Consider the following 25,619-nt stretch of genomic DNA (forward strand, 5'->3'; position numbering starts at 1 on the left):
TCATGGGTGCTCCTGGTTGGCCTTGCTTAGTCGACCAGTCTATCGCGGGCGCTTGGACAAAATGGGAATGATTCACGGGTCATTTCCTTCTTTTATGTTTTGTCTAAAAAATAGAGGTCAGCTCCTGCCTTAGAATATGGGGCAAGTTTTACTTTAGAGAACTAGAAGAGCACAGACCTGCTCTGTCAGAGCCCCAGAGATCCTGCCGAATGATGAGCTGCATGCCATCTCTAGGGGGTGCCCCTTGCAACAACCCACCCGTTGATTCCCTCTCCCCCAACCCTTCTGGGCTACGTGGCAGTTCCTATTTTGTGTATTGAAAGTTAATTAAGAAGTGCAGGAATGAGAAAACACTACTTTTAAGTTGAGATAAAATGGAGGGGGGGATGGGCAGCACTCCAGCTGCTATGATAAGTCCAGGCTCGTACAGCAACTTTCTCTTTAGACATGAAAGAGGGGGTGTGATAGAGCTTCAGCTCCAGTTGCTCATGATGAGGCGGTTACCAGCCGTTTTCTGTACCAATCTGCCAGGAATGCCGGTTACGCAGTGTCGATAACAGATATCGCTAAGGGTTTAATGTTTCATCATTTACCTTGTAAAGGGTTAAAAAGGAACAAAACACCTGACCAGAGACCAATCAGGAAACTGGATTTTTCAGAAGTGAGGGAGGAACTTCTGGGTGTTTTTTTGTTCTTTGTTCTGCCTGTGGACTTTGTTTTCTCTCGGCTATGAGGGAGAGCTTTTTTTTTTTCTATCTCCAAGTTCTTCTCTACCCTATCTGTTACCAAGTTGTGAGTACAAAAGGAAAAAGCAATAGGTTATATTTGTATTTTGTATTTACATGTGTGTACTTGCTGGAATGTTTCAATTGGATATCTTTTTTGGAATCAGGACTGTTTATTCATATTTTCTTTAAGCAATCGCCCTGTGTTATTCATCTTTGATACAGAGTTTTATTTCTTTCAGTCTATTCTCTTTCTGTTTTTTTTTAATATAAAGCTTTTTTAAGTATTGTATTGAGTTTTCTCTCAAGGAATAAGGCTCGGCAGCACGGGAATTCGTGGGGGGAAAGAGAGATAAAAATTCATCTCTGTTATCCTTGTGTATTTTGCTGAGGGTTTGTTCTTTTGTGGGAAGGAGAGGGGGACGGCTTCCTTGGTATTGTGATGTAAAGAGATTGCAAATCAATACCTCTAAGGGGGGTAGCCAGAGAGGAAAGTCTGGGTGGGAGAGGGATGGGGAGGAAGTGGAGTATTTCCCTTGCCGGTAAGACTCAGAGTTGGGTCTTGGGAGTCTCTCTCAGGAAGGTTATTGGGTGGAGCCAGAGGGGCCAAACCCTGGAAATTTTGGTATGGTGGCCAGCTGTGAGATAAATCCCAGCTGGTAATAAGCTTGGAGGGTTCATCTAACGCAACCCATCTGTTTGGACGCTACGGGTCCAGATTTGGGACAAGGCTTATTACGGGAGTCATTCCCTTTTTACCCAGGCTGCCCCGCCAACCTCACCGAGGCCAGCCAGGAAGCACTCACGGCGCTGATGATGACAGATGCAAGATGGTAAATATGACTGCTGATCCACTGGAAGGGGATGCTTGGTGTCAGCGCTGCAGCACCCGTCTACCAGCAGCATGCAGTAGACGTAGCGTGACATTGAAAAAAGGTGAAAATATGTTTTTTTCTCCTTCTTCTTTCACGGGCGGGGGGAAGAGTTGTAAATTGACGAATATACCATGAAACACCCGGGACAAATGTTTTTGGACCCTTCAGGCACTGGGATCTCAGTCAAGAATGCAAATGCTTTTTGGAGACTGCGGGGACTGTGGGATAGCTGGAGTTCTCAGTACCCCCTCCCTCCCACCATGAGCGTCCATTTGATTCTTTGGCTTTCCGTTATGCTTGTCACACAGCACTATGCTGTGGTCTCTGTCTATCATAGCCTGGAGATTTTTTCAAATGTTTTGTCATTTAGTCTTCTGTAACAGAGCTCTGATAGAACAGATTTGTCTCCCCATACAGCGATCAGATCCAGTATCTCCCGTATGGCCCATGCTGGAGCTCTTTTTGGATTTGGGACTGCATCGCCACCCATGCTGATCAGCGCTCCAAGCTGGGCAAACAGGAAATGAAATTCAAAATTCGCGAGGCTTTACCTGTCTACCTGGCCAATGCATCCGAGTTCAGATTGCTTTCCAGAGCAGTCACAATGGTGCACTGTGGGATACCGCCCGGAGGCCAATACCATCGATTTGCGGCCACATTAGCCCTATTCTGACACAGCAATACTGATTTCAGCGCTACTCCTCTCGTTGGGGAGGAGTACAGAAACTGGTTTAAAGAGCCCTTTATATCGATATAAAGGGCCTCGTTGTGTGGACGAGTGCAGGGTTAAATCGGTTTAACGCTGCTAAATTCGGTTTAAACGCGTAGTGTAGACCAGGCCTCAGTGGGAGCCAAATTTAATTGAAGACTCTTCCACAGCTAGGTTGACACAAGGCAGCTTACTTTGACCTAACTATTTAGTGTAGACTATGCTTGAGTGCTTTAACCAACTCAGTGTGGATATTACACAGTGGTTTGGACCTGTAGCAGACTGTAGGTATCTTTTGTCTAGAATGATTTCTGTACTGCTCTCTCATTTCAGTTTTATGTAATGTTAAAGTTGTGACTGTCAGTAAGGACATCTGCTTATTTTTAATCTGCGTGACAAGATATTTGCATCAGTCTGTCCCCATATTGCAACTCAAAGATGTGGACAAACTGCTATTGTGTCAAACCAGAAGTAAATATAAGATTTTTAAAAAGCCTGCAAGATGCAGGGCCAGATTATGAAAACTGTGACTGTCCTACCACTTTTTGAAAAACTTTTCTTTCTACTTCTAGAGCAGCTTTCTACAGTTTCATTGGGCCATGCTCAGTCAAGGAAGGGTGCTACATCAAAGAGACATCACCGAAATAGAAATTGTCCCAATGTAAGACATGCACAGCATAAGTTCAATTCACAGCTTTGCCACAGACTTCTGTGTCATCGTAAGAAAGTTACTTAGGGTGTGATTCACAAAAGTATTTAGGCACCTAACTTCCTATTGATTTCAACTGAAATTAGGTGCCTAAATACCTTTGTGAATCCCATCCTTATAGCCAGATTCTGAAACCTTTACTTCTGTTGATTACTCCAGTAATCACAGCTGAACTATACATGAAGTAAGGTGCTATTCAGTAGAAATAAGGCTATCAAAATCAGGCCATTATTTTGTTCTGTGTCTCAGTACCAAAACTATAAAATGGGGATAATAATTCTCTATATCACAGGGGTGTTGTGAGGCTAAATTGACTCAGAGGTGTTCACGTGTTACAATGATAAATACCTAGAGAAATAGGTGATAGATGGATAGAAAGGTGGACTGCTCAATAAATTAAGTAGTTAAATTGCCTCAATAGAGGCAATAATATACTGACTGATGAATTTCTTCACCTAGATATCTCCCCTGAAGATGACCTATGGGATACCACCCTATTTAGGATGTAGCCATTCCAAGAGAACATTGAAACTTGGAATCCTTTTATTTGTGACCTAGGTACTGCAGTATGGTGATTAACACATTAGAAATATATAGTTAGCATACACCAAAATCTTGAGGATTTACTTAAACAAGACGGAGACCTATACTGTGGCTAGACCTTTCATTGAAATATGTTTCTTGTGAGAACAGAACCATGTAGTGATAAAGGAGTTAAAACCAGCTGTCTGTCTGTCTAAAGTGTCTCCACCTGGAAAAATGCCTCTATCAAAAGTAAAGAGACAAGGTGGGTGAGGTATATCTTTTATTGGACCAACTTCTGTTGGCGAGAGAGACAAGCTTCCTGAAAAAGAGCTCTGTGGGGCTTGAAAGCTTGTCTCTCACACACACAGAAGTTGGTCCAATAAAAGAAATGATGTTACCCACCTTGTCTCTCTAATATCCTAGGACCAACATGGCTATACTGCAACTATACTGCATCTATCCAAAGTAGTTATAGGATACTAGTTAATGAGATTATGGACCTGATTCTGATTCCAACTATATTGGTACAAGTCAGGTATGACCTCAATAAAGTCAAAGAGTTACACTCATGTAAAGCCTTGTGAGATCAGAATCAGCCTCTATCAGTCAGTAAGTACATATTCCAAGAAATAACACAGAAAAGATTCTAATATGAAGGAAACACCACAAGAGTAATCTGATATATGGGGCCATACAAAGCTATTACCTAAAATTGCCTTTTTTTTAATTACTGACAATCATGGCTTATCAAAATCAAAGCAATCATGGAGTTTTAAAATACCTGTCCATTAAACTTATACTGTATCTAAACTGGTGTCCAGCATATATGTCTTCAGATTAGCAAACTGCTTTAAAATGAGGATTCTGTCAAACATTTATAGGAAAAAAGTGAGGGAAACAGGTTATTTGGTACATTATTTTTAGATTTGGCCTTTTATACAGAAATTGAATTCACTATGCATATTGCTTTTGAAAGTGATTAGTGAGCATTTTTATTCAAATCTCCAATAACCTTTTTTGGGAGAATCTTTTTCAGAAATTATGTATTAATTGTAGGTAATTACAGGACGATATGATGTCCATGAGCCATTTGTCCTAATACATAGCTCAAAGGTAGGTAGGTATCCTTACAAAATCTTTTTATCTATAGAGCATCCACCACTTTCATATTGAATGCCCCATATTTACCGGGAAATTTATGTGAAAGTTAACATCAGTTTAAAATACCCTATCAGAAACCACTCAGAGCAGCAATATGCGTTAAGCTCCGTCTTTCATGTTTGCATACAATTAATAAACATAATTATCTGGGAGTCAACTGCATAGGCGCTGGAACTAGAGGGGGTGCTGCTGCTGCATCATCTGGCTTGAAGTGGATTCCATTATATGTAGGGTTTACAGTTTGGTTCAATGGCTCTCAGCACCCCCACTATAAAAATTGTTCCAGCACCCCTGGACAACTGTAGCCAAGTAGTATCTTCACATTATTGTTGTTGTGTAATGAGCAAAAATGGCACACTAATAATAACTGTCGTTTATACCTGTAACACAATTCAACAAATTTAGCCATTTTTCTTGTTCTTAATTCATCTAACAAACCAAAGTTCCTACACACTTCTTCATTTCTAACTATCATATAATTAAATGGCAAAAAACATTAACACAGTGTTAAGGTTGCCTGCTGATAGCTTGTTCCCTTTCAGCACGTGGAGTTCACAAAATTCAGCCTTCTGAAAACCAAGTAATATAGAATGCCCATGCAACCTTAACTCTGCTTCTTGGGAGTGGCAATAGCCACTGGGAATTATCTTCATGCACTGCAGCTGCATTGACTGTTAAATGTAATTGTCTTAAATGGTGGAGGAATACATTAGACAAGCTTGGGAGAGTTGTGACTCTGATATGAAGAGAGCTGGGTCTGAGTCCTCCCATGACTGTTATCAAAGGAAAGAGGTTTCATTTCAGTCTGCACCATTTCAATATAGAATTGTGTAGGATGTGTCAGTATCAGGACATTAGGGTCTTCTTCCCACTGGTGGGATATGAGAGTAGTCTGTGGATTTAATGATGATGGATAGGAAAAGAACAGATTTAGGTGATATCATGTGAACAAATGTGAAGAGGTGATAGAAGGGTATAAAGTGGTTGTTAAATTTTACAAGTCTGGTATTCTTTTGGGGGACAGGTTCAGTGTTGGAGCATCAGGGGCAGCTCTATGTATTTTGCTGCCCCAAGCATGGCAGTCAGGCAGCCTTCGGCGACATGCCTGCTGGAGGTCCGCTGGTAACGCAGATTCGGCGGCATGCTTGCGGGAGGTCTGGTGTTAACACGGATTCGGCGGCATGCCTGTGACAGATCTGCCGGTCCCGCACCTTCGGCGTACCCACCGCCGAATTGCCGCCAAAGCCACAGGACTAGCGGACCTCCCGCAAGCATGCTGCCAAAGGCAGCATGACTGCCACCCTCACAGAGACCGGCAGGCCACCCCCGTGGCTTGCCGCCCAGGCACGCGCTTGGTGTGCTGGTGCCTAGAGCCACCGCTGTGGAGCACAGGACAAGTGCAGGTAGTGCCTGTCCATTACAGTGAAAAGGCAGAGTTGGAACGTATGTGATATGGGTGCATTGATCACACAGAGTAGAGTTAGGGATGCACATAAGTGTATTTTTAATTTACCTTAACTCTGTATTTCCTAGTTTTCAGACGTTTGAGTTTTTGCCCTTTAATTTCCTACTCTTTTAAACAGAAAGAGAAATGTTGGTAGAAGTGAGTGCTCATTTAGACAGCTGTAGTCCTCATGTAGGTCTGCAGCTGATGCACAGCTGTGGCCAGATAACAGTGAAAAGACCTAGTTTTTATATAGTACTTTTCAGCAATAGATCTCAAAGAACTTTATATCATTATCCCCATTTTACAGAAAGGAAACTGAGGCACAGAGAGGTAACATGACCTGCCCAAAGTCACCCACCAGGCCAGTGCCAAGACTAGGAAAAGTTCTAGTCCAGTGTTCTTTCCACAAGGCCATCCAATTGCTATGTATGTCCTCTGTGTTCCTTTCCGCTCCTCTACATTTTGTTATAGCAGAATGAGGATAATGGTGCTGCTCTGAAATGTTTGCAATGCATAGTTACTAACAGGGCCAATGAGAGAATCTCATCAATCTATGCCCCAAAACTGTGACAGTTTTATCACGTGGCATTTATAATAACTGGAAGTATATGAGAGAAACCTTCTTCATCCGCTGCCCAACCATTCCCTGCAATGTGTACCACTCCACGCTCTAACATTTCCAGCTCCCTCTCCCCTTCCCATTAAGCCACCAGCTGGCACAGCAGACAGGGCTGGCTCTAGACACCAGCATTCCATGCATGTGCTTGGGGTGGCACTTCTCAAGGGGCGGCACTCCTATATATATATATTATTTATTTATTTTTTGCTTCAGCAGCAGCACTCTGGCTTTTTTTTTTTTTTTTTGCTTGGGGCAGCGAGAAACCTGGAGCCGGGCCTGATAGTAGAAGCCATTAACATGTAAGAAATTGCTCCTTGCTATTTTCTGCCCTATGCTGCTGTGTACACATATCATGGGCAGTGTCTTACTAGGGTGGGGGTTGCATGCTACCTTGATTTTGTAGTCTGAGCTGCATTCTGAGCTGGGCCCCTCATTCCCACTTCCCACCTCCAGCTTGGATTCCCAGGCTCAGGCCCTGCTTTAGTCAGGCTGGGAAGCCACGCCCCTGGTCCATCCACTCTGACCCCCTCTTCCAAACTAGCCCAGGTCCCCTCCCCACAGACTCTGACCAGCCCCACTCCTCACCAGGAAAATGTATATACACCTCTACCTCGATATAACGCTGTCCTCGGGAGCCAAAAAATCTTACCGCATTATAGGTGAAACAGTGTTATATCGAACTTGCTTTGATCCACCAAAGTGCGCAGCCCCACCAGAGCACTGCTTTACCGTGTTATATCCGAATTTGTGTTATATCAGGTCACGTTATATCGACGGAGAGGTGTATTAACTATTCATTTTCTGGATTTCAGATGTGTAAGTCTGCATTACCTTCAGTGCTCCTCCACCCCCAGATCCTAGCCCGCAGGGAGGCACAGAGTGAGGAGCTCAGAAGCTCAGGGAGCAAGATCTCTCAGATTCCAGAAGACGCAATGGGAAGGGAGAGGGTCTCAGACCCCTGAAGGGGGTAGGGCTCCTCTAGATCCTAGCAAACATACAGAAGGAGAGAATCCAAGTCTGACAGGCCCAGCCCACCCTCAACTTTCTCTGCTAACCCTCATATTCTCCAATCCCTCCTCTTCTCCCCCACTCCTCCTTACCTGAGCCCAGTTCCTCTTCCCTCACTTACCACTCATTCCCATTTATCCCCCTCCTCACCTCATCCCTTGCTGCAGACCCCAACCCCTATTACCACCTACTCTTGCACCCCCCTACTCACCCTCCCTTCCCGGTGAGCATTCACATGTGTAATTTATTTTCTTAGCAAAAACCATTTCAGTGCCTTCTGAATATTCTGCTGTACTTGGATTACATCTCCCCCAAATAACTAGGAGCTTATCTACACTACAGGATATGTCATTATAACTTATGTCCCTCAGGGGTGTGACCTAAGCACCGGTGTAGACAGCGCTATCTCGGTGGGAGAGCTTCTCCCACAGACATGACTCCCACCTCTCAGGGAGGTGATTTTATTAGGCTGACAAGAGAGCTCTCTCCCATCAGCAGAGAGCATCTTCATCAGACACACTATAGCATTTCTAGCGTAGACTACTAGCACTTTTGTCAGTACAATTTATGTCACTCAGCGGTGTGAAAAAACACCCTCCTTAAACCCTGTCTACATTAGTAAGTTTCTGCATAGTAAAACAGCTTTCTGCACTGTAACTCCCGAAGTGTACACACTGCCAAGCCACTGCGTGCTCAGAAATTGCGCAGTTGCAGCGCTTTAAAAAAAACACCCCAAGAAGAATAATACAGCTTTCTGTGCAAGGGCTACAGCGCTGTGGTGCCACTGTAGACACCGTGGTCAATTCCAGTGCTACGATTGGCCTCTGGGAGCTATCCCACAATGCCTGTTCTCATCTCTCTGGTCACCAGTTTGAACTCTACTGCCCTGCCCTCAGGTGACCAACCGTCATCCCCACCCCGTAAATTCCTTTGGAATTTTGAAAGTCCCCTTTCTGTTTACTCAGTGATGCATGCAGTGGTCTCAGCGCATTTTTTGAAGTGGCTATGCCTGCTCCAAGACCCAGGCGATCCCCCACTTAGAGCAATGCTGAGCTGCTGGACCTCATCAGCATTTGGAGAGAGAAAGCTGCGCTTCAGCTGTAGGAATTATGATACCTACAGACAGATTTCACGATGCATGACAGAAAGGGGCCATGACTGGGACTCATTGCAGTGCAGGGTCAAAGTGAAGGAGCTGCAGAACGCCTACCACAAGGCATGGGAGGCAAACCACCACTCCAGAACTGTGCCCATGAGCTGCTGGTTCTACAAAAAGCTGGACATGATACTCGGCAGCGACCCCAGCTCCACTGCAAAGACCACTGTGGATACTTTGGTGGATTGCATGCCAGTGGAGAGTGGACTGAGCCAGAAGGAGGAAATCTTGGATGAGGATGTGGAGGGGGACCCAGAGGAAGAGGATGACTCAGAGGTGAGATGCATGCAGCCAGGAGCAATTTTCTACCCTGGAGAAGCCTAGCCAGTCACAGCTATTGGATCTTGGCAAAGCACAACCAGGAGAGGAGGCCCCTGGTAAGTGGATTTGATTTTGGGAATTGCTGAAGTAAGTTGTTGGGGGCAGGAGGGTTGCATAAAGCAGGTTTGTCTCCCACTGCATGCCTAGTCTGAGTGGCAGAACAGGCTGTTGATTGACTCCCTCACTTCACAGGAATCTTCCTCAGATCTCCAGGAAACTCTCATGAAGATACTGTGCAATCCACTGCTGCAGGTTCTTCAGCAAAGCTGCTTTGTTTCTTGCCCCACTTAAAGTAACTTTCCCATGTCACTGTGCCGTCACGGGGGGTGGGAACCATGGCTGCACACAGGCGAGCCGCATAGGGCCAGGGCAGAAGCCACAGTCTTGGAGAAGACCCTCCCTTGATTCCCTGCTCACCCTCAGCAGTGAGATATCTTCCATAATGATCACCTTCTGTGGAAAGTGTGGGGACAGGAATGATTATCAGACCCTCGCTACAGTGCTGGCTCTCCCCAAGACCCACATGCCCAGTGTACAGCAGGGTCTGGGAACAGTGATTTACGCTGCCCCTACGGCTACTCACCATTTTGGGGGTCTTGTGGCTCATGTATTTGCCTGGGGTCAGCCAGTTAGTGAGTACCGGCTGTGTTTTAAATCACTGAATCAGTGTTGTGTGTGTTGCAAACAATACTGCTTCTGTAAAATGTTGTGTTCAAACTTCACAGAAATGACCTCAGGAGTACAGCCTCCCTCTTTGTTATCGACGGCTGAACGGCTGCGCAGAATTAGGAAGCGGCCAAGAAGAACTAGAGAGGACTTTCTGCGTGATGTTATGATGCACTCTGCCACCGAGAAACAGGAACTGAAAGAGTGTCAGGACAGCGAGAAGAGGGACCAAAAGGAGAATGTGACATGCCAAAATGAAGCCACGGAGCGGCTCTTAAAGGTTATGGAGTGGCAAGCTGACATGCTCCAGGTGATACTAGCTCTGCAAACCAAGCATTTCCTCACTCATGCTCCCCTGCAGCTGCTATCACAAAACTCTTTCCCATGCTCCCCCCAGACACTGTCGACACACTCTTATCAACCTCCTGGTTCCAGTCTATCTTGTGGCATTCCACTCCTCCCCCAACCCCCCAGGCCCGCTGGCTCTCGGTTGTGGACTGCCACCACTCACTGCACTCAACACTCATCCCTCTGCAGTTTGGCCCTGCTGAAGTACAGTACCTGCTGCATTGTACTCCAAAGGAGAAGGTTGGATATAATCCCTGGATAGACACAAATCTTTAGCCATCCCAGAACCCCACCTCCTCGTGGGACCGTCCCTTCCCCCATCCCCCTCACTGCTGATGTGGGTATTTTTTGTTTGACTCTCCTCCAGTAGTTGTTTTTTAATAAAAGAATTGTGTTGGTTTGAAAGCCATCTTTATTCTATTAATTGAAAGCAAAAAGAGCCCTGCAAAGCAACATACAATTATGTTAAACCGAAATATTGTATCATCTGCACCAATCATCTCCTAGCATTACAAGCACTGCATTCCTGAGCATAGCAACAAATATTAGTGGCTTTCAGCTTCAAATTGCTGCCTCAAGGCCCCTCTAATAGCCCTGGTCTCTGGCTGTTCAAACTCAGCCTCCAGGCACTAAGCCTCTGTGAGCCAGCCCTGAACGAAGCTTTCACCCTTCCCTTCATGCGGCTATAAGCATAGGAATATTGTCATCGGCCAGATGCAGCTTCCCACAGAGGCAGTGCCAGCGGGTTTTTAAATAGCCAAAGCACACGCAAAACTCATTCTGTACTTACTCAGTCTAGACTAGAGATGTTAAAGCAGCACAGCTGTATGGATCAGCTGTACCACTGTAAGATCTCCCTTATAGTTGCTCTATGCTGGCTACATAATTAACCACCGCCAACCAGCAGTGGTAGCTATGTTGGCAGAAGAGCATCTCCTGCCGACATAGTACTGTCGACACCTACTCATCTGTCAGTGTAATTTATGTCACTTAGGGCATGTCTACACTGGCAGAGTTACAGCACCGGGAGTTACTTGCAGTGGAATTTGGAGTGCTGCACTCTGGACAGCTATCCCACAGACTACCTCTTCTGTCACTAAGAGTTCTGGAAAGGCAGAGGGGGTCACGAGGCATGCTGGGTCCTGGCCCAATGCCCCTTCATGCATTGCTTTGCATGCCAGCAATCCCTGTGCTTCCATCCGCATTTGGCGCCATCTTTCAACGTTTTGTGTACTGTGCGCCCTGCCTCTTTGGGCTGCAGAAATGGATCCCGAATTATTGACCAGTATGCTGCTCAGTCTGACCAACACGTCACGAGTGGCAGTGGCGTTATTCCTTAAACTACAAAGGCAAGAGGAGTGCGACATTGATCTCGTCATGTGTCGTAGCTACGACACAAGATTGCTTGTGGCATTCACGGAGGTGCTGACCACAGTGAAACACTGCTTTTGGGCTCGGGAAACAAGCACTGAGTGGTGGGATCACATCCTCATGCACGTCTGGGATGATGAGCAGTGGCTGCAGAACTTTTGGATAAGGAAAGTCACATTCACGGGACTGTGTGATGAACTCGCCCCAGCCCTGCAGTGCAAGGACACGAGAATGAGAGCTGCCTGCCGTTGCAGAAGTGTGTGGCGATTGCACTGTGGAAACTGGCTATTCCAGACTGCTATAGATTGGTCGCTCACCAGTTTGGAGTGGGAAAGTCTACCATTGGACTTGTAGAGATGGAGGTCTGCAGGGCCATTAATCGCATCCTTTTCCAAAAGACCATGACTCTGGGCAACGTGACATTGTAGATGGCTTTGCACAAATGGACTTCTCTAACTGTGGAGGAACAATAGATGCACGCATATTTCAATGCTGGCATGAGACCACCTGGCCACCGAGTACATTAATCGCAAAGGGTATTTCTCAATGGTTCTCCAGGCGCTCGTGGATCACCGTGGGCATTTCATTGACATTAATGCAGGCAGATCTGGAAAGGCACATGATGCACACATCTTTCAGAACACTGGCCTGTTCAGGAAACTGCAAGCAGGGAATTTCTTCCCGGACCAGAAGATCACCATAGCGGAAGTCAAAATGCACTTTGTGATCCTGGGAGACATCAACTGACCTACCTCTTAATACCCTGGCTTATGAAGCCATACACAGGGCAACTTGACAGCAGCAAGGATCGGTTCAACAAGAGGGCTGAGCTTCATCTCTGAAAGAGAATACTCAATGGAGATGAATATAGCCTGAACCAATGGCTATGAGATGTGTGAACTGCTCCAGTCAGGTGTTCCCTTCTCCACTCTCCAGTTCAGGAGAGTCTGAGGTGTGTGTGTTGAGCATGCCTGTTCTCAGCTTGGCATCCCAAGCAGTCATGCAGTGAGTGCATGCTCCGAATGCATTCCTGCTCTAAGCGCCTCACTCAAAACAGGCAGGGCGAACATGGGGGGCGGGATTCAGGACCGCCCCCCCGAAAAAGTAAGCCCCTCCCGAACCAAATCCCTGCCCACCCAAGCCTGACCCTCTCACCCCCCAGGCTCCTCTTCCCCCCTCTGCGCAGCGCCGCTCTCGGGACGCTGCCTTTCTCCGCGACCAGGCCCCAGGGTGAGCCCTCCCTGGCAGGCCCCCAGGCTCTCGGGTGCAGGCTGAACGCGGAACTCCAAGCCCGGACCCGCCCCCGACCCCAAACCCAGCCCGCCCCCGGGCCCAGTCTCTCAGCCCCGCCCAGAAGCAGGCTGGCGCCCCTCGGTGTGCGTCGGGAGGCGGGGCCCAGCGGACACTGCTGCTCGCCTGCAGCCAGCGGGGTCGGCTAGTGCTTGGCAGAGCCCATCGAGATGTCCGCGCTGAGGGTCACCCGGGTGAGGAGGAGGAGGAGGAATTTGCCTGACGGGGAAGGCGAAACAGGCCTGGCGGTGGGGAGGTGGGACTGGGGCAGTGCGGGCCCCGGCAGCAGTTCGGTCCCGAGAGGGACATGTGTCACCCCGGCCGCGGGAGAAGGGGGGGACACGGGTGGCTCCGGCCGCGGGAGAAGAGGGGGGGCGTGGGTCACCCCGGCCGCGGGAGAAGCGGGGGGGGCGGGGACGTGGGTCTCCCCGGCCGCGGGAGAAGGTGTTGTTGAGGGGAGCTATGTTGCGGCTCAGGAAATGGGGGTTACTGGGGAGCGCCTGCGGCTCGGGCATGCGCACACTGTGATCGGTTCTGAGGGAAGGTGCAAGGGTCAGAGCCTGAAGAGGAAGCCCCGCCCCTGCAGCTGTGTGCTGTGGCTCACGTGGGGGTACAGATGGCGGGGATGAGAGCCTAGGTTCCAAGGAAATGGGGTGGGGGAGGAAAAGATTCTGGGGTCGAGGCGGGGCTGGAGTAACACCAGGGGCAGGGAGGGGTGGGAGCCACACCTTGAAGTAGGAGAGCCACCAGGGCTGAGGGAATGGTCAGGTTCAGGCAAGGGAAGGTTCATGTTGGGGGATGGAAGGCAAGTTAAAGGACATGCTGGGGTCCTAGCTATATAGGGGGAAAACTGTGGAGAGGAATGTGGAAGATGCTGGAGTTCACTGAATCATTAGTCACTGAGTGTGGTGAGACAGGACAGAGCTGAGGCTTAGGTTGTGTGTGTGTATTTGTGCGCCATCCTGACAGAATGTACACCGCTGTTTGACCAGGTCATTCTTCTCCTCCTCTACTCCTGGCTCTAATCAGTTCTGCAAGAAGGTTTCAGTCAACTGGCCTCTTGTTCTTCTCTGGAGTGTGGCTTTTAGAAATGACAATGTTTTCTAAAGCTAAGCCCCATCGAGCAGGTGCACTGGAGAGTAAAGAAATGCAGACCTCTGGCATCCTTCCCCTGTTCTGTGTTTGTGTTCTGAGACAGATTAATGCTTGAACAGTTCATGTGTTAAACTTCCAAAATGCTGTTTCTCTGTCTTTTTGCTTAGTGTTTACCAGCATGCGTTAACACAACCTGGGGGCTCTTCTCTAGCATTTCCCACACCAACAGGAGTCCAAGAGACTAAATTCATGGAGGAAAAAATAATGAATAAACATAACTTCTGCTTCAGACTGAACAGAAGTGATCACTAATAAGAGAACAAAGCTTTGGATTTTTGAAAATATCTGACAAGGAGGTATCTCCTTAAATATACATCTCTAATTATATATTTTAATTTGAGTCATAGTGCTGTAAAATAATTTATGCTAGTTAATAATCTCTTTCTGTAGAAAGTAAAAAACACAGTTCTGTACAAGAAAATAAATTGTACTTGAACTAGCAGCTACTTACCACCCTCAAGCCAGAAAATATTTACTCCAAAGATGAGTCAAAATACTCTGTTAACCACAAATACCAGACTTTATTATAGCCCTGCCACTCTGAAATGCTAGGTAAATAGATGGTTCTTGCAGCTGACTACAGTGATCAACAAATGTAGGTATTCTGGGTTAGCAAGGTAAACAAGTTCTGTAGATGAGTTCCCCTTCTGGCCGCAACTCTCTTTTATACCATCTTGACCACCTCTGCTGACTGTAGCTGTGGCAGTGTCATGCAGGAAGAAGAGTCCCATGCCATGTAGTGTTTTATAGATCAAACCTAACATCTTAAAGTTCACCTCAAAGCTAACAGGCAACAAATGCAGATCATGGAAAACTGATGTACTGTACTTACAGCAAGTGGTGCCACATAATATGGTACCTGCCAATTCTGCTTCAGCCTCTAGGGATATGTCTATGCTGCAATGTAATACCAGGATTAGTGGGACTTGAGTCAGCTGACCTGTGTAGAGAACCTGGGGCTTGAGCATCTATAGTCGTTCTTAAGCCCACATTAACAATTTTCTAGCCAGGGCTCAAACCTTGGACTCCAGTGTCCACCCTGCAACTCACAGACCTGAGTCAAATTAATGATACTTCAGACTCTCTAGTGCCCTCCCAAAATGTGGCCACTCTAACCCTTTGTGTGTGGTGCATTGTGGGAAAACTTTACTGCCCATCCTGCACGTTACAGGAAATTTGAACAGCCTATCAATATATCTTGCCTAACAACATGGAGGAGACCCCTTTTCAAGTACTTTGCTTACATGCGCTTTCACTCTTTTTGTCAGGAAGAGGGTGGAGAATCTAAGAGGTGCTGGTGGACATTTTGGTGGCATTTTCTGACCCACCAAAGACATGTGACAGATTTTATGATGGAGCAGAAGGAGGCAGAAGAGGAAGAGTATGCTGGGATGGCAGACTCGCATTAGCTGTTACTGCTCAATACACTCAGCATAGCTGCTTATGCTCCCTACATAGACCATGCTTCTGGTGTAGGGCCACAAGCACAGACTGGTGGGATCACATCGTCATGCAGATCTGGGATGACCAGCAGTGGGTTCAGAACTTTCAGATGAAGAAAGCTACATTTCTGGAGCTTTTTGAGCAGCTTGCCCTGACCCTCTGGTGTAAAGACACCTGCATGAGGGAGCTCTTGCCATAGCAGGTTGCTATAACTATCTGGAACCTGGCTGCCCCATACTGCCTCAGGTCTGTTGCCAACCAGTTTGATGCTGGAAAGTCCACTATGAGTAAAGTGGTGGAGATTTCTGAGGCAATGAGGCACATGGTTTACTGCAAGGTGGTAGGCATCAGAATATTCCTGAACTAATTGCTGGCTTGGAGAGTATGGGGTTTTCTGACTGCACTAAGGCCACTTGGGGGACTCATGCCCATAGTTTGCTCTTCTTCTCCTTGCCTCCCTGGTCCCAGAAGCCTTGGTCTGAGTCTACATCTGAGAGATTTGTGTATAAGTGGAATAGGTGAGTGGAAGCAACCTGGAGTCTGAGCCTGGGCTTACATTGTTGTGTAGACATACCCTGGGTTGACTTAAGGTATACCTCCATGTAAAATTCATTGTAGTACTCCACTACTCAGCTTTGTCTTGATCAGGAAAAAGGGTGAGTATAGGGTGGGCTTAGCTAAGATAGTTTTGGTAAATCTAAACTAAAGTTAACTGCTTTTCCTTGTGTAGCTGCAAAGTAGTGTGTTTAGTGTGATTTTAGCAGGTTGAGTTATTGCTTAGGTAAGATCTAAGCCCAACCCGAAGTTAATCCCTTTTCTAGCCTAAACAAAGCCATTAGATCCCCAAAGGCGTAAGTGACTGCCACAAGGACTGCATCCAAAAAAAATGGTTATAAACTCTTGGTAAGATGAAAATTAGAAAAAGCCTTTCCAAAAACAACTGTCCTGATATAATAAAGTATACTATCTTAGTCAGTGACATTGAAATCAAGAAAAGTTGAAGGATCCAAGTCCCTAACATGTTTCAGATCTGTCACTTAGATATTTTTAGACAATTTTGCATGGTTCTGTATGTTGTATCAATAATCATAGCAGTCATTTGGCACATAGACAGAAATATAAGAGAGTATTGTTTTTCAATAAAATTTTCCATGCCTGTTTGTGAAGTAATAAACTCACATTTTAACTGAATACACTTGCCAAAAGATAAAGTCTCCAGTAATTCATAACTTCCTACTTAGAGTGAGGACTTATAACGTATATAATCAAATAATTTCTTACAGTGGAATGAATTAGGGAACTATTAATAACTTGCTTACTTACCAATTCAAGATGATTATGCAACATTCAGGTATAGCTTGCTTCTCTTCTCTTGCCATCTGAAGTTGTCTTTCTGTATCTACTTACCTTCAAAACTGTCCATCTATTTAAAAAAAAAACTTCAGAAAAGAATTTTTCCTTGTGTATAACTCTTAATTGCTCTCTAGCTACCACTTCTATTTTAACTTGTAGGTTTTGGGAGGCAGTTTTTATAGAAAATTTGATCCAGTGGAACTTCATTTTGTATCTTCAGTCTGGTTGTTAATCTAATTTCGTGTCCACCCATGTTTCTTCTACCATCAAACGAGCAATCTGCTTTCTTCCTTTCTGAGATTTGACAATTGTTTGCCATAGTCTCTAATGAAGTTATTGTAGTGTTTTCCTCATTAGTTTGATGAATGAAACGTTTTAATGCTGCATACTATGTGCCTGTTATGCTGTTTCCAGGCATCTATCAGATCGTGTTATCTTCTATACTTATCAAGAGAATGATGGACTTTTAGCCAAAACAAAATCTTTGCTACTAAGAAAGTGTCTAATTATGACATATAGTCTTTAAAGATGACTTTGTCATTACTATGTCATTTATTGAAACACTATGATCTCTTATGTTCAGCTTATCTTAGAAATCAGTGAAGGGAGAGACCTCCTTGGAAGGTGAAATGCTGTGCGGAAAATAACTTACATTTGGTCAGATTTGCTGTTCCATATTGTCAGGGTTCCCTCCCCACTCTGAGGTACAGATGTGGAGACCCGCATGAAGGACCCCTAATCTTATATTCCACCATCTTAGGTTAAAAATTTTCCCAAGTCACAAATTCCTTGCCCTGAGATGGTATCGCTGCCACCACCAAGTGAGTTAGACAAAGATTCAGGAAATGGACCACTTGGAGTTCCTGTTTCCCTAAAATATCCCCCCAAGTCCCTTCACCCCCTTTTCTTTGGAGACCTGAGAATAATATACCAACTAAATAGGTAACCAAGGTGAGCACAGATCAGACCCTTGGGTTTTTAGGACACTAAAAAACCAATCAGATTCTTAAAAACAGAACTTTATTATAAAGGAAAAAAAATAAAAGAAGCACCTCTGTAAAATCAGGATGGAAGGCAATTTTACAGGGTAATAAGCTTTAAAACACAGAGGATTCCCCTGTAGGCAAAACTTTAAAATTAAAAAACAAAAACAAAAACCAGGAATAAACCTCCCTCTTAGCACAGGGAAAATTCACAAGCTAAAAGATATTCTAATGCATTTCCTTGCTATTACTGACATCTAATATTACAGAAATAGTATCATTTCTGTAAGAGCTGGATTACTTTCTTGGTCTCTCTGTCTCAGAGAGAACAACACACACAGCCCCAAGTAGAAACCTTCCCCCACAGATTTGAAAGTATCTTCTCCTCTTATTGGTCTGTTTGGTCAGGTGACAACCAGATTATTTGAGCTTCTTAACCCTGTACTGGTAAAGGAGGGATTTTATGCTATCCTTAGCTATATGTTCATGACACATATGTAACTGTATTCTTAAGGGAATGTTCAGTGGGTTTAATACTGTTTGCAAAGTGTGCTCTTAAAAGTCTCATGCAGTTGACTTTTACACAAAGTCTGAACACTAAATTACCAGTTCGAGGACCAGCTCATACTTAGTTTGCTGGACTTACCAAATTGATTTACACTGTGCATGCTTCATTTGATCCAGTTGGCTGCTGCTCTCCCCTCTTCACCCCCGGATCCCTCCAAAAAAAGAAAACCCCTGAAAAATCTGCGTAATTTTTTTTTCTTTGGGGAAATGTTGGCGCTCTCTCATCAGTCTGAAGCAGAAATTGCATAGTAGAATCATGCGTTGGTTAAGCTCTTCACAGCATGGCTTAAGATATAATAAACAATATACCTCCCACCACCTAAGAAGCAAAGAACACAAGAAGCACAGAAGTAAAATGGAAGGGGAAAAGTCAATGATCAACTTTAGAGAGGAAAATAAACTCCATATTTACTGCTGAGTCACAAACTTCTGGAGCAAAGTGACAATAGATCAGTAGCCATCTGGGGCAGTAGTTCCTTACAAAAAAAGCAAACAGAAAATAACGCATGCTTCATGAATTTCTCAGATTGTGATTTTCCAAACAATATATTCTGACAAATGCTGACTTCTAAGCAGAATGTTATTAAACTGGCATTAAGGCTGTAAAGACATGTAAAAGCTTAATTTAAAACAGGAGAAAAAAAATGCTTATATTACAATCCCCCCACCCCCTTTTCAAGGCCCCAGTGCTGCAACATGTAGTGCATAGTTGCACTGCTGAACCCACACACAGCCCTACTGAAGTCTTGGGTTCCGTGCAGACAAGCAGTCTGCCCACATGCTACACATTGCATGATCAGGACCTAAAATAGCCAAAACTTTTAAAAACACTTCTAATTATTTTGCAACACTTGATGTAGTACTTGCTTAGAAAGATGAGTGTATGTCTATATTTAAATTTTAATGTGTTATAAACCAATCCAGTAGTTCTTAAGGCTCCAAGAAGCTTTGCATTGTGAGCATGTTGAATTTCATATTCCTTTATTTTAAACAGGTTCTTCGAAGCATTGCTCAGTGTGGCTGGAGGTCACAATCTAGTCAAGTTGCTGAAGCGTCACATCACATTAAATCTGGAGCTGGCTTTAGTTTTGGTAAGTAGTCTGTGGGTCTGAAGCAATGTTGCTCAGCGGTTTATATCTAAAATTTGTTACATTCTGGAGAAAGTAACTGTCCTTTAATAGCTCAAGAATGTGTTCCATATTATTGCAAAGCAGAGTGATGCTGTAGTTCAGGCTGAGAAAACACTTTCATACAAAAGCCCTATTTTTATTGATTATTCTTTCTTTTAAAAAATATTTAAGAGCTGTGACAGACCCAGGCTAGTGGGGTACAGGAGTCTGGTAGAGGGCAAATATACTGGTCACTGGATGAGTAGTTTTCTGTTCCCTGAGTGACCAGAGCAGGGGCTGCACTAGAGTAATCAGGAACCTGCTAGAACCAATTAAGGCAGACAGGCTGATTAGAACACCTGCAGCCAATCAAGGCAGGCTAATCAGGGCACCTGGGTTTAAAAAGGAGCTCACTCCAGTCAGGCGAGGAGGAGCCAGAGGAGAGGAAGTGCATTTGAGGAGCTGGGAGCAAGAGGCACAAGGAGCTGAGAGTGAGAGGGTGTGCTGCTGGAGGACTAAGGAGTACAAGCGTTATCAGACACCAGGAGGAAGGTCCTGTGGTGAGGATAAAGAAGGTGTTTGGAGGAGGCCTTGGGGAAATATTGCCGGGAGTTGTAGCTGTCATGCAGCTGTTACAGGAGGCGCTATAGACAGCTGCAATCCACAGGGCCCTGGGCTGGAACCTGGAGTAGAGGGCAGGCCTGGGTTCCCCCTAAACCTCCCGGCTCCTGATCAGACACAGGAGGAGTTGATCCAGACTGTGGGGAAGATCACTGAGGTGAGCAAATCTGCCAATAAGTGCAGGACCCACCAAGGTAGGGGAGGAACTTTGTCACAGAGCCAAAATTCCTTTCTTGGTCAGGTCAGAAAACCCGTGTGTGTGTGTGTGGAGTTGGATTTAAAAAAAACAAAACTCCTTTCTGTCCTTGAATAACTAACTCAAATGGCTTTCTTTTGAAATACAAATAGTCTTAAAGGAGCATGAAAACTGTTATATTTGAAAGAATATGATTTAGATGTAATTTAAGTTATAACAATTTAGCTGTTCAAAAGTCTGCTCAGGTCGCTTTTTGTAACTGTAACCACATACAGAACTGTGATTCTTTCATCTGTTTATGTGTAGTTTTTCATTAGTAATGAGAAAGATATAGTACTGGTTTAGTCCTCCTGACAATGTTTTGGACCCGTAGTTTGTCTCTTTGAAGTGTCATACATCAAGTTTATATGAACTCTTTAAATAGAGGCATCCTTTAACTTGAGAGGAAAGCGACTCCACAAGTGCTTCCTGTAACAGTATAACCATCTTAACTTTTCAACTTACTATCTGTCCAGTGGTTATGATATGTTGTAGTCTAATGACATAATAAATTCAAATAATTTAGCAGGTGTATGAGTTCATCCTGATATGAGCACATAATTATAACTGAAATGTCGTTATTGGAGAGGCGGTAGCTAGATATTTGGAAGAGTATGAGATATACTGCTTTGAAAATACCAGATTTCTGCTGCATTGTTAACATTAAGCTGAACTGTGACTGTTCAGTATTTGATTCTGAGAGAGCTTGGCGGTCCATGCTGTTTGGGTCTGAAAGACTTGGCCTGATAGTTGCAGCTTTGATTTCCCCTGCCAAATGAGGGTATATAGGAAGTATATGATGAGAACATAACTGGATTATATCCCACTAAAAAAATTCTGGGTTTGCTTGAGCTATTCTGTAGCAGGATATTGCTCCCAGTATGGCTCAGCTCTCTTCACACAGGACTAATAGATACTCAACAGAATGAAACCATAGGTGTAATAACAGGTACTATGAGACTGCACATCCTGTCCCTGTTGCCGGTTCTATCAAATATCAGCCGACAAGTCGCCTTGCAGAATTTACTCCTTAAGGTACAAGGCATGCCATATTTACCCTTGTTTAAAGATGTGTTTAATCCCTTGAAACAATGTCTTAGCCCATGGCATCCCATTTGGTCAATTCTCCTGACGAAATTCAATATCACCCTCAGGACACGTACTAGGTGCCAAGGACAAGCTTCAAACATAGCCAGTGCTATGAGATATCCAACACTCCAGTCCCCAGGTTTTGACTTTCCATATTATATTTGGGTAAAGTTTAATTGCTTCAGCTGTGGAGTGATCACATGTGCTGCTAATGACTAGAAGTAGCTCCTTTGTGACTCCCCACTTTGCTGCTATTGTCCGTTAGAAAATGTAGGCCACATACTTGCAGGCTTTATCCATTGGCAAGCCTGCCCCTCGTGGACTTGCACAATGTTTTTCTGGCTGGTATTAAAGTTTTAAGATATTTGGACTAATACACTTGATTTGATTGTGTAGATGCAATTGCAATAAATATTTATAGTTGGTTGAGTAAGCGCCAAAGAAAAGATGCCTGGAACGTCTGTATCTTCTGTGTAGCAGACTGTTGCTTAAAGACAAGGCTCTGTATTCTGTGAAATATGTCAGGAACCTTGGAACTAATGGTCAGGAATCCACCAAGCCCTCACTTTCCTCATCCCCCTTCTCTGTTCCAGTCAATACAGTGTTCCTTATTCATTTTGATGATAAACTAATTTTTTTAAAGTCTCCTCCACTGTGACTCGGAAACCTCTTGGTGCCAACTGACAGAGGGCACCAGAGTACATAGGATTATAGCTATCCCCTGGGTTCTCCAAAAGGAGTTATGTAAGATCTTTGCTGAAAGCATATTTCACACTGGTCATCATAGCCATTATGAATGTATGTGAAGATAATGTGTTGTGTGTATATTGAAAATTATGTAAGTTAAGACAGATCACTGGAAGGCGATAAACAGATTCTAGGTAGAAAGTGGGTAGTAAACACTTATCTTTCTGCTTGTCTACTGTGTATTGTATGCCTCTGGGCCAATTCAATCAGCATAAAAAACAATGGACATACCTGGACACAGGCTATGTTTGCTGTCTGGGCCAGATGCAGGAGTGAGATTTTTAAAAAGACACAGTAACCCCAAGATAAGCCTCTGAAGAGGGGACCTTCTGGGCTAAAGGACCATATTCTGTAACGGCATAAAAGAAGTAGAAGGGAGATTAGATTTCATCCTTCAGTCTGAGAAGACAAGCTGATCTTACAAAAGGAGGGTCTAAGCCAGTGGTCATCAACTGGTCGATTGCGATCGACTGGTCGATCCTGGACTCTCTCCCAGTTGATCACAATCTCCGGTTGCTAAAAGTCCAGCCGTGTGGTGTAGCGGGGCTTCCGCTGAGGCAGGCTCCCTACCTGCTCCACGCAGCTCCCAGAAGTGGCCAGTGCAGCATGTCCCCGTGGGGAGGGGTCTGTGTGCGTTGCTTCTGCCTGCAGGCACCACCCCTGCAGCTCCCATTGGCTGAAAATGGGGAACTGTGGCCAATGGGAGCTGTGGGGGTGGTGCCTGCAGAGAGGGGCAATGCATGGAGCCACGTTCGTCATCCCCAGGGGCCAGGCTGGAGCATGTCAGCCCCTTCCGGGAGCAGTGTGAGGCCAGGGCAGGCAGGGAGCCTACCTTACCTGGCTGCACCGCCAACCAGGAGCTTCCTGAGGGAAGTGCCGCCCAGCAGGAGCCTGCACCAACCCAACCCTGAGTCACCTCCCGTAGCCTGCACCCTATACTTCCTACTGCACCCTGACACTCTGCCGCAGCCCAGAACCCCCTCCCACGCTCCAAACCCCTTGGTCCCAGCCCAGAGCCTGCATCCCCTCCAGAACCCCAACCTCCTGCCTCAGCCTGGTGAAAGTGAGTGAGGGTGGGGGAAAGAAAGTGATGAAGGGAGGGTGGGACCAAGGGGTTTGGGGCTTGGGAGGGGGTTCTGGGCTGCGGCAGAGTGTCAGGGTGCAGTAGGGGGCATAGGGTGCAGTAGGGGGTATAAGGTGCAGGCTACGGGAGGTGACTCAGGGTTGGGTTGGTGCAGGCTCCTGCTGGGCGGCACTTCCCTCAGGAAGCTCCTGGTTGGCGGTGCAGCCGGGTAAGGAGTGAGTGGGGCGGGACTTCAGAAAAGGGGTGGAATAAATTCTGGGTTGCACTTAAATTCAAAAAGTGATCTTGTGCATAAAAAGGTTGGAGACCACTGGTCTGAGCCATACTAGTTGAAAATGCTGGGAAAGGAATTTGGGGTATGCTATCCTTTAGGAAACATAGGTATGTCTTATGAGTTAAGTTTAGGCTCCAGAAGGCATGTTAGGGTTTTGTTTTGTATGTAATTATTTGTTTACCATATTCTTACTGGCTTTCATTTGAATCTCTGTTCTTTGATACTAAACTTATTCTTGTTTTTACTGTAAATCTATCTGTGTTAAGCAGAGTGGTGATCTTGACATGGAAACTAATAAGATTTCCTCATACTAAGGGCAGGTGGTGATGAGTTGCCTCACAACCCTGGGTACCCCCAGGAAGCAGTACACCCACATTGACATTTTCAATGTCGTGCAGATCACTGTATCCTCAATAAATAAGTGCATTGGAAATGTTAGGTGAAAAGTGAAGGATTATGCTCTTAGGTGGGTGAAGACTGAGCCTTTTTGGTCCCCAGGAGGCAATTGAGAATAGCTTTTCTTTTTCTTTTTTCCCTGCCCTTCAGGTGGGACCAGATCTAGGTTCCCTGTAAGCTGCACAGCAGCCTATTTAGCACTGTGCTGGTGCTCAAGGAACCTGCCTGGGGACCTGCCAGCCCCAACTCTGCTGCGGCAAGGCCCCAGGCACGGCCGGGGAAGGGGCACCTATCCTGCAGCCTCAGCCCTGGAGCCCTTGCACCCCAACCCTCAGCCCTAGCCCTGAGCTCCCTCACACACTCTGAATATGCCCCATATTGGTGCACATAACAATATTCATTCCGCACATGGGTGGGGAAAATTAGAAGGAACTCTGGAGTAGATCAGTAGTTCTAACAAGCAGTAAGACGAACTGAAGTGTAGAATTTGTGACTAAAATGGTTTGTTTTCTAGAGCTCAGTGATGAACAGAAAGAGTTTCAAGCTACTGCTCGTAAATTTGCTAGAGAGGAAATCATCCCTGTTGCTGCACAGTATGACAAAACTGGAGAGGTAGGCTAGCCATATTTTTGTGGAAAAATAGGTGTGGATATTCAACATTTTCCAGTTCTGCAGAAATTAACTGAATGACTGAGAGTGTAAATACTTTCTTTTCAGTATCCTGTTCCCCTTATAAAACGTGCATGGGAACTTGGTCTGATGAATTCACACATACCAGAAAGTTGTGGTGAGTAAGCAACTTCTTTAAGCTTCTAAAATAAAAGAAATGAAGAATGATGCTACAGAGGACCCCCTGTTTTTTTTAAGGTAATGTTATGTGGTTGGTACTAAATAAACTACTCCAAATTTGAAGATATACAGTAGTAACAGGTAGAGTCAATAGGTAGGCTGACTTGTTCAGTGCATGATTAAAAATTCCTAGATCTTAAAAGTTAAAATACACGAATACTACTGTGTTCACTAATATACTAGAGGTTGGGGGCTTCTACTCGAAAAAACATACAGCATTATCATAGAATCACAGAATGTAGAGCTGGAGTCATCAACTCCAGCCTTCTATGCTGAAGCAGGGCCAAGTAAACTTTGACATCCCTGACAAGTGTTTGTCCAATCTGTTTTTAAAAACCTCCAGTGATGGGGATTCCACAACTTCCTCTGAAAGCCTATTCAAGAGCTTAACTACCCTTACAGCTAGAAAGATTTTCCTGATATCTAACCTAATTCTCCTTCGCTGCCAGTTAAGCCCATTACTTCCTGTCCTACTTTCAGTGGATATGGAGAGAAGTTGATCAGTCTTTTTTATAGCAGTCCATAACAATTTGAAGACTGCCAGGTTTTTTCTCTAGACTAAATATGTTCAGTTGTCTTAATATTTCATCATAAATCAAGTTTTCTAAACTTATCATTTTTGTTCCACTACTTTGAACTCTCTCCAGTTTGTCTGTGTCTTTCCTAGTGTGGTACCCATGATTTGTACAGTACTCCAACATGGGTCTAACCAGTGCAGACTGAGCTGGGCAGTTACTTTCCATGTCTTATATTCGACACTCCTGTTAATATAATGATAACCTTT

General features: G+C 45.1%; 1 protein-coding gene across 2 annotated transcripts in view; it reads left to right on the forward strand.

Annotated features, from left to right (window-relative positions):
* Positions 1–7,374: 7,374 nt before the first annotated feature.
* ACADM (acyl-CoA dehydrogenase medium chain) overlaps positions 7,375–25,619 on the forward strand; it is a 50,525-nt gene continuing 32,280 nt past the window's right edge. The window contains exons 1-4 of one of the 2 annotated variants that reach the window (XM_032782156.2): positions 7,375–13,124; positions 19,426–19,522; positions 24,501–24,598; positions 24,704–24,773. In XM_032782156.2, coding sequence (XP_032638047.1) covers positions 13,101–13,124; positions 19,426–19,522; positions 24,501–24,598; positions 24,704–24,773 — 289 coding nt within the window. In that variant the 5' untranslated portion in view covers positions 7,375–13,100. The remainder of the gene's footprint in view (positions 13,125–19,425; positions 19,523–24,500; positions 24,599–24,703; positions 24,774–25,619) is intronic. The other variant, XM_032782155.2, reaches the window with a different exon arrangement.

This window comes from Chelonoidis abingdonii, chromosome 7, assembly GCF_003597395.2.
Source record: "Chelonoidis abingdonii isolate Lonesome George chromosome 7, CheloAbing_2.0, whole genome shotgun sequence".
In the NCBI taxonomy this organism is placed as follows: domain Eukaryota; kingdom Metazoa; phylum Chordata; order Testudines; family Testudinidae; genus Chelonoidis; species Chelonoidis abingdonii.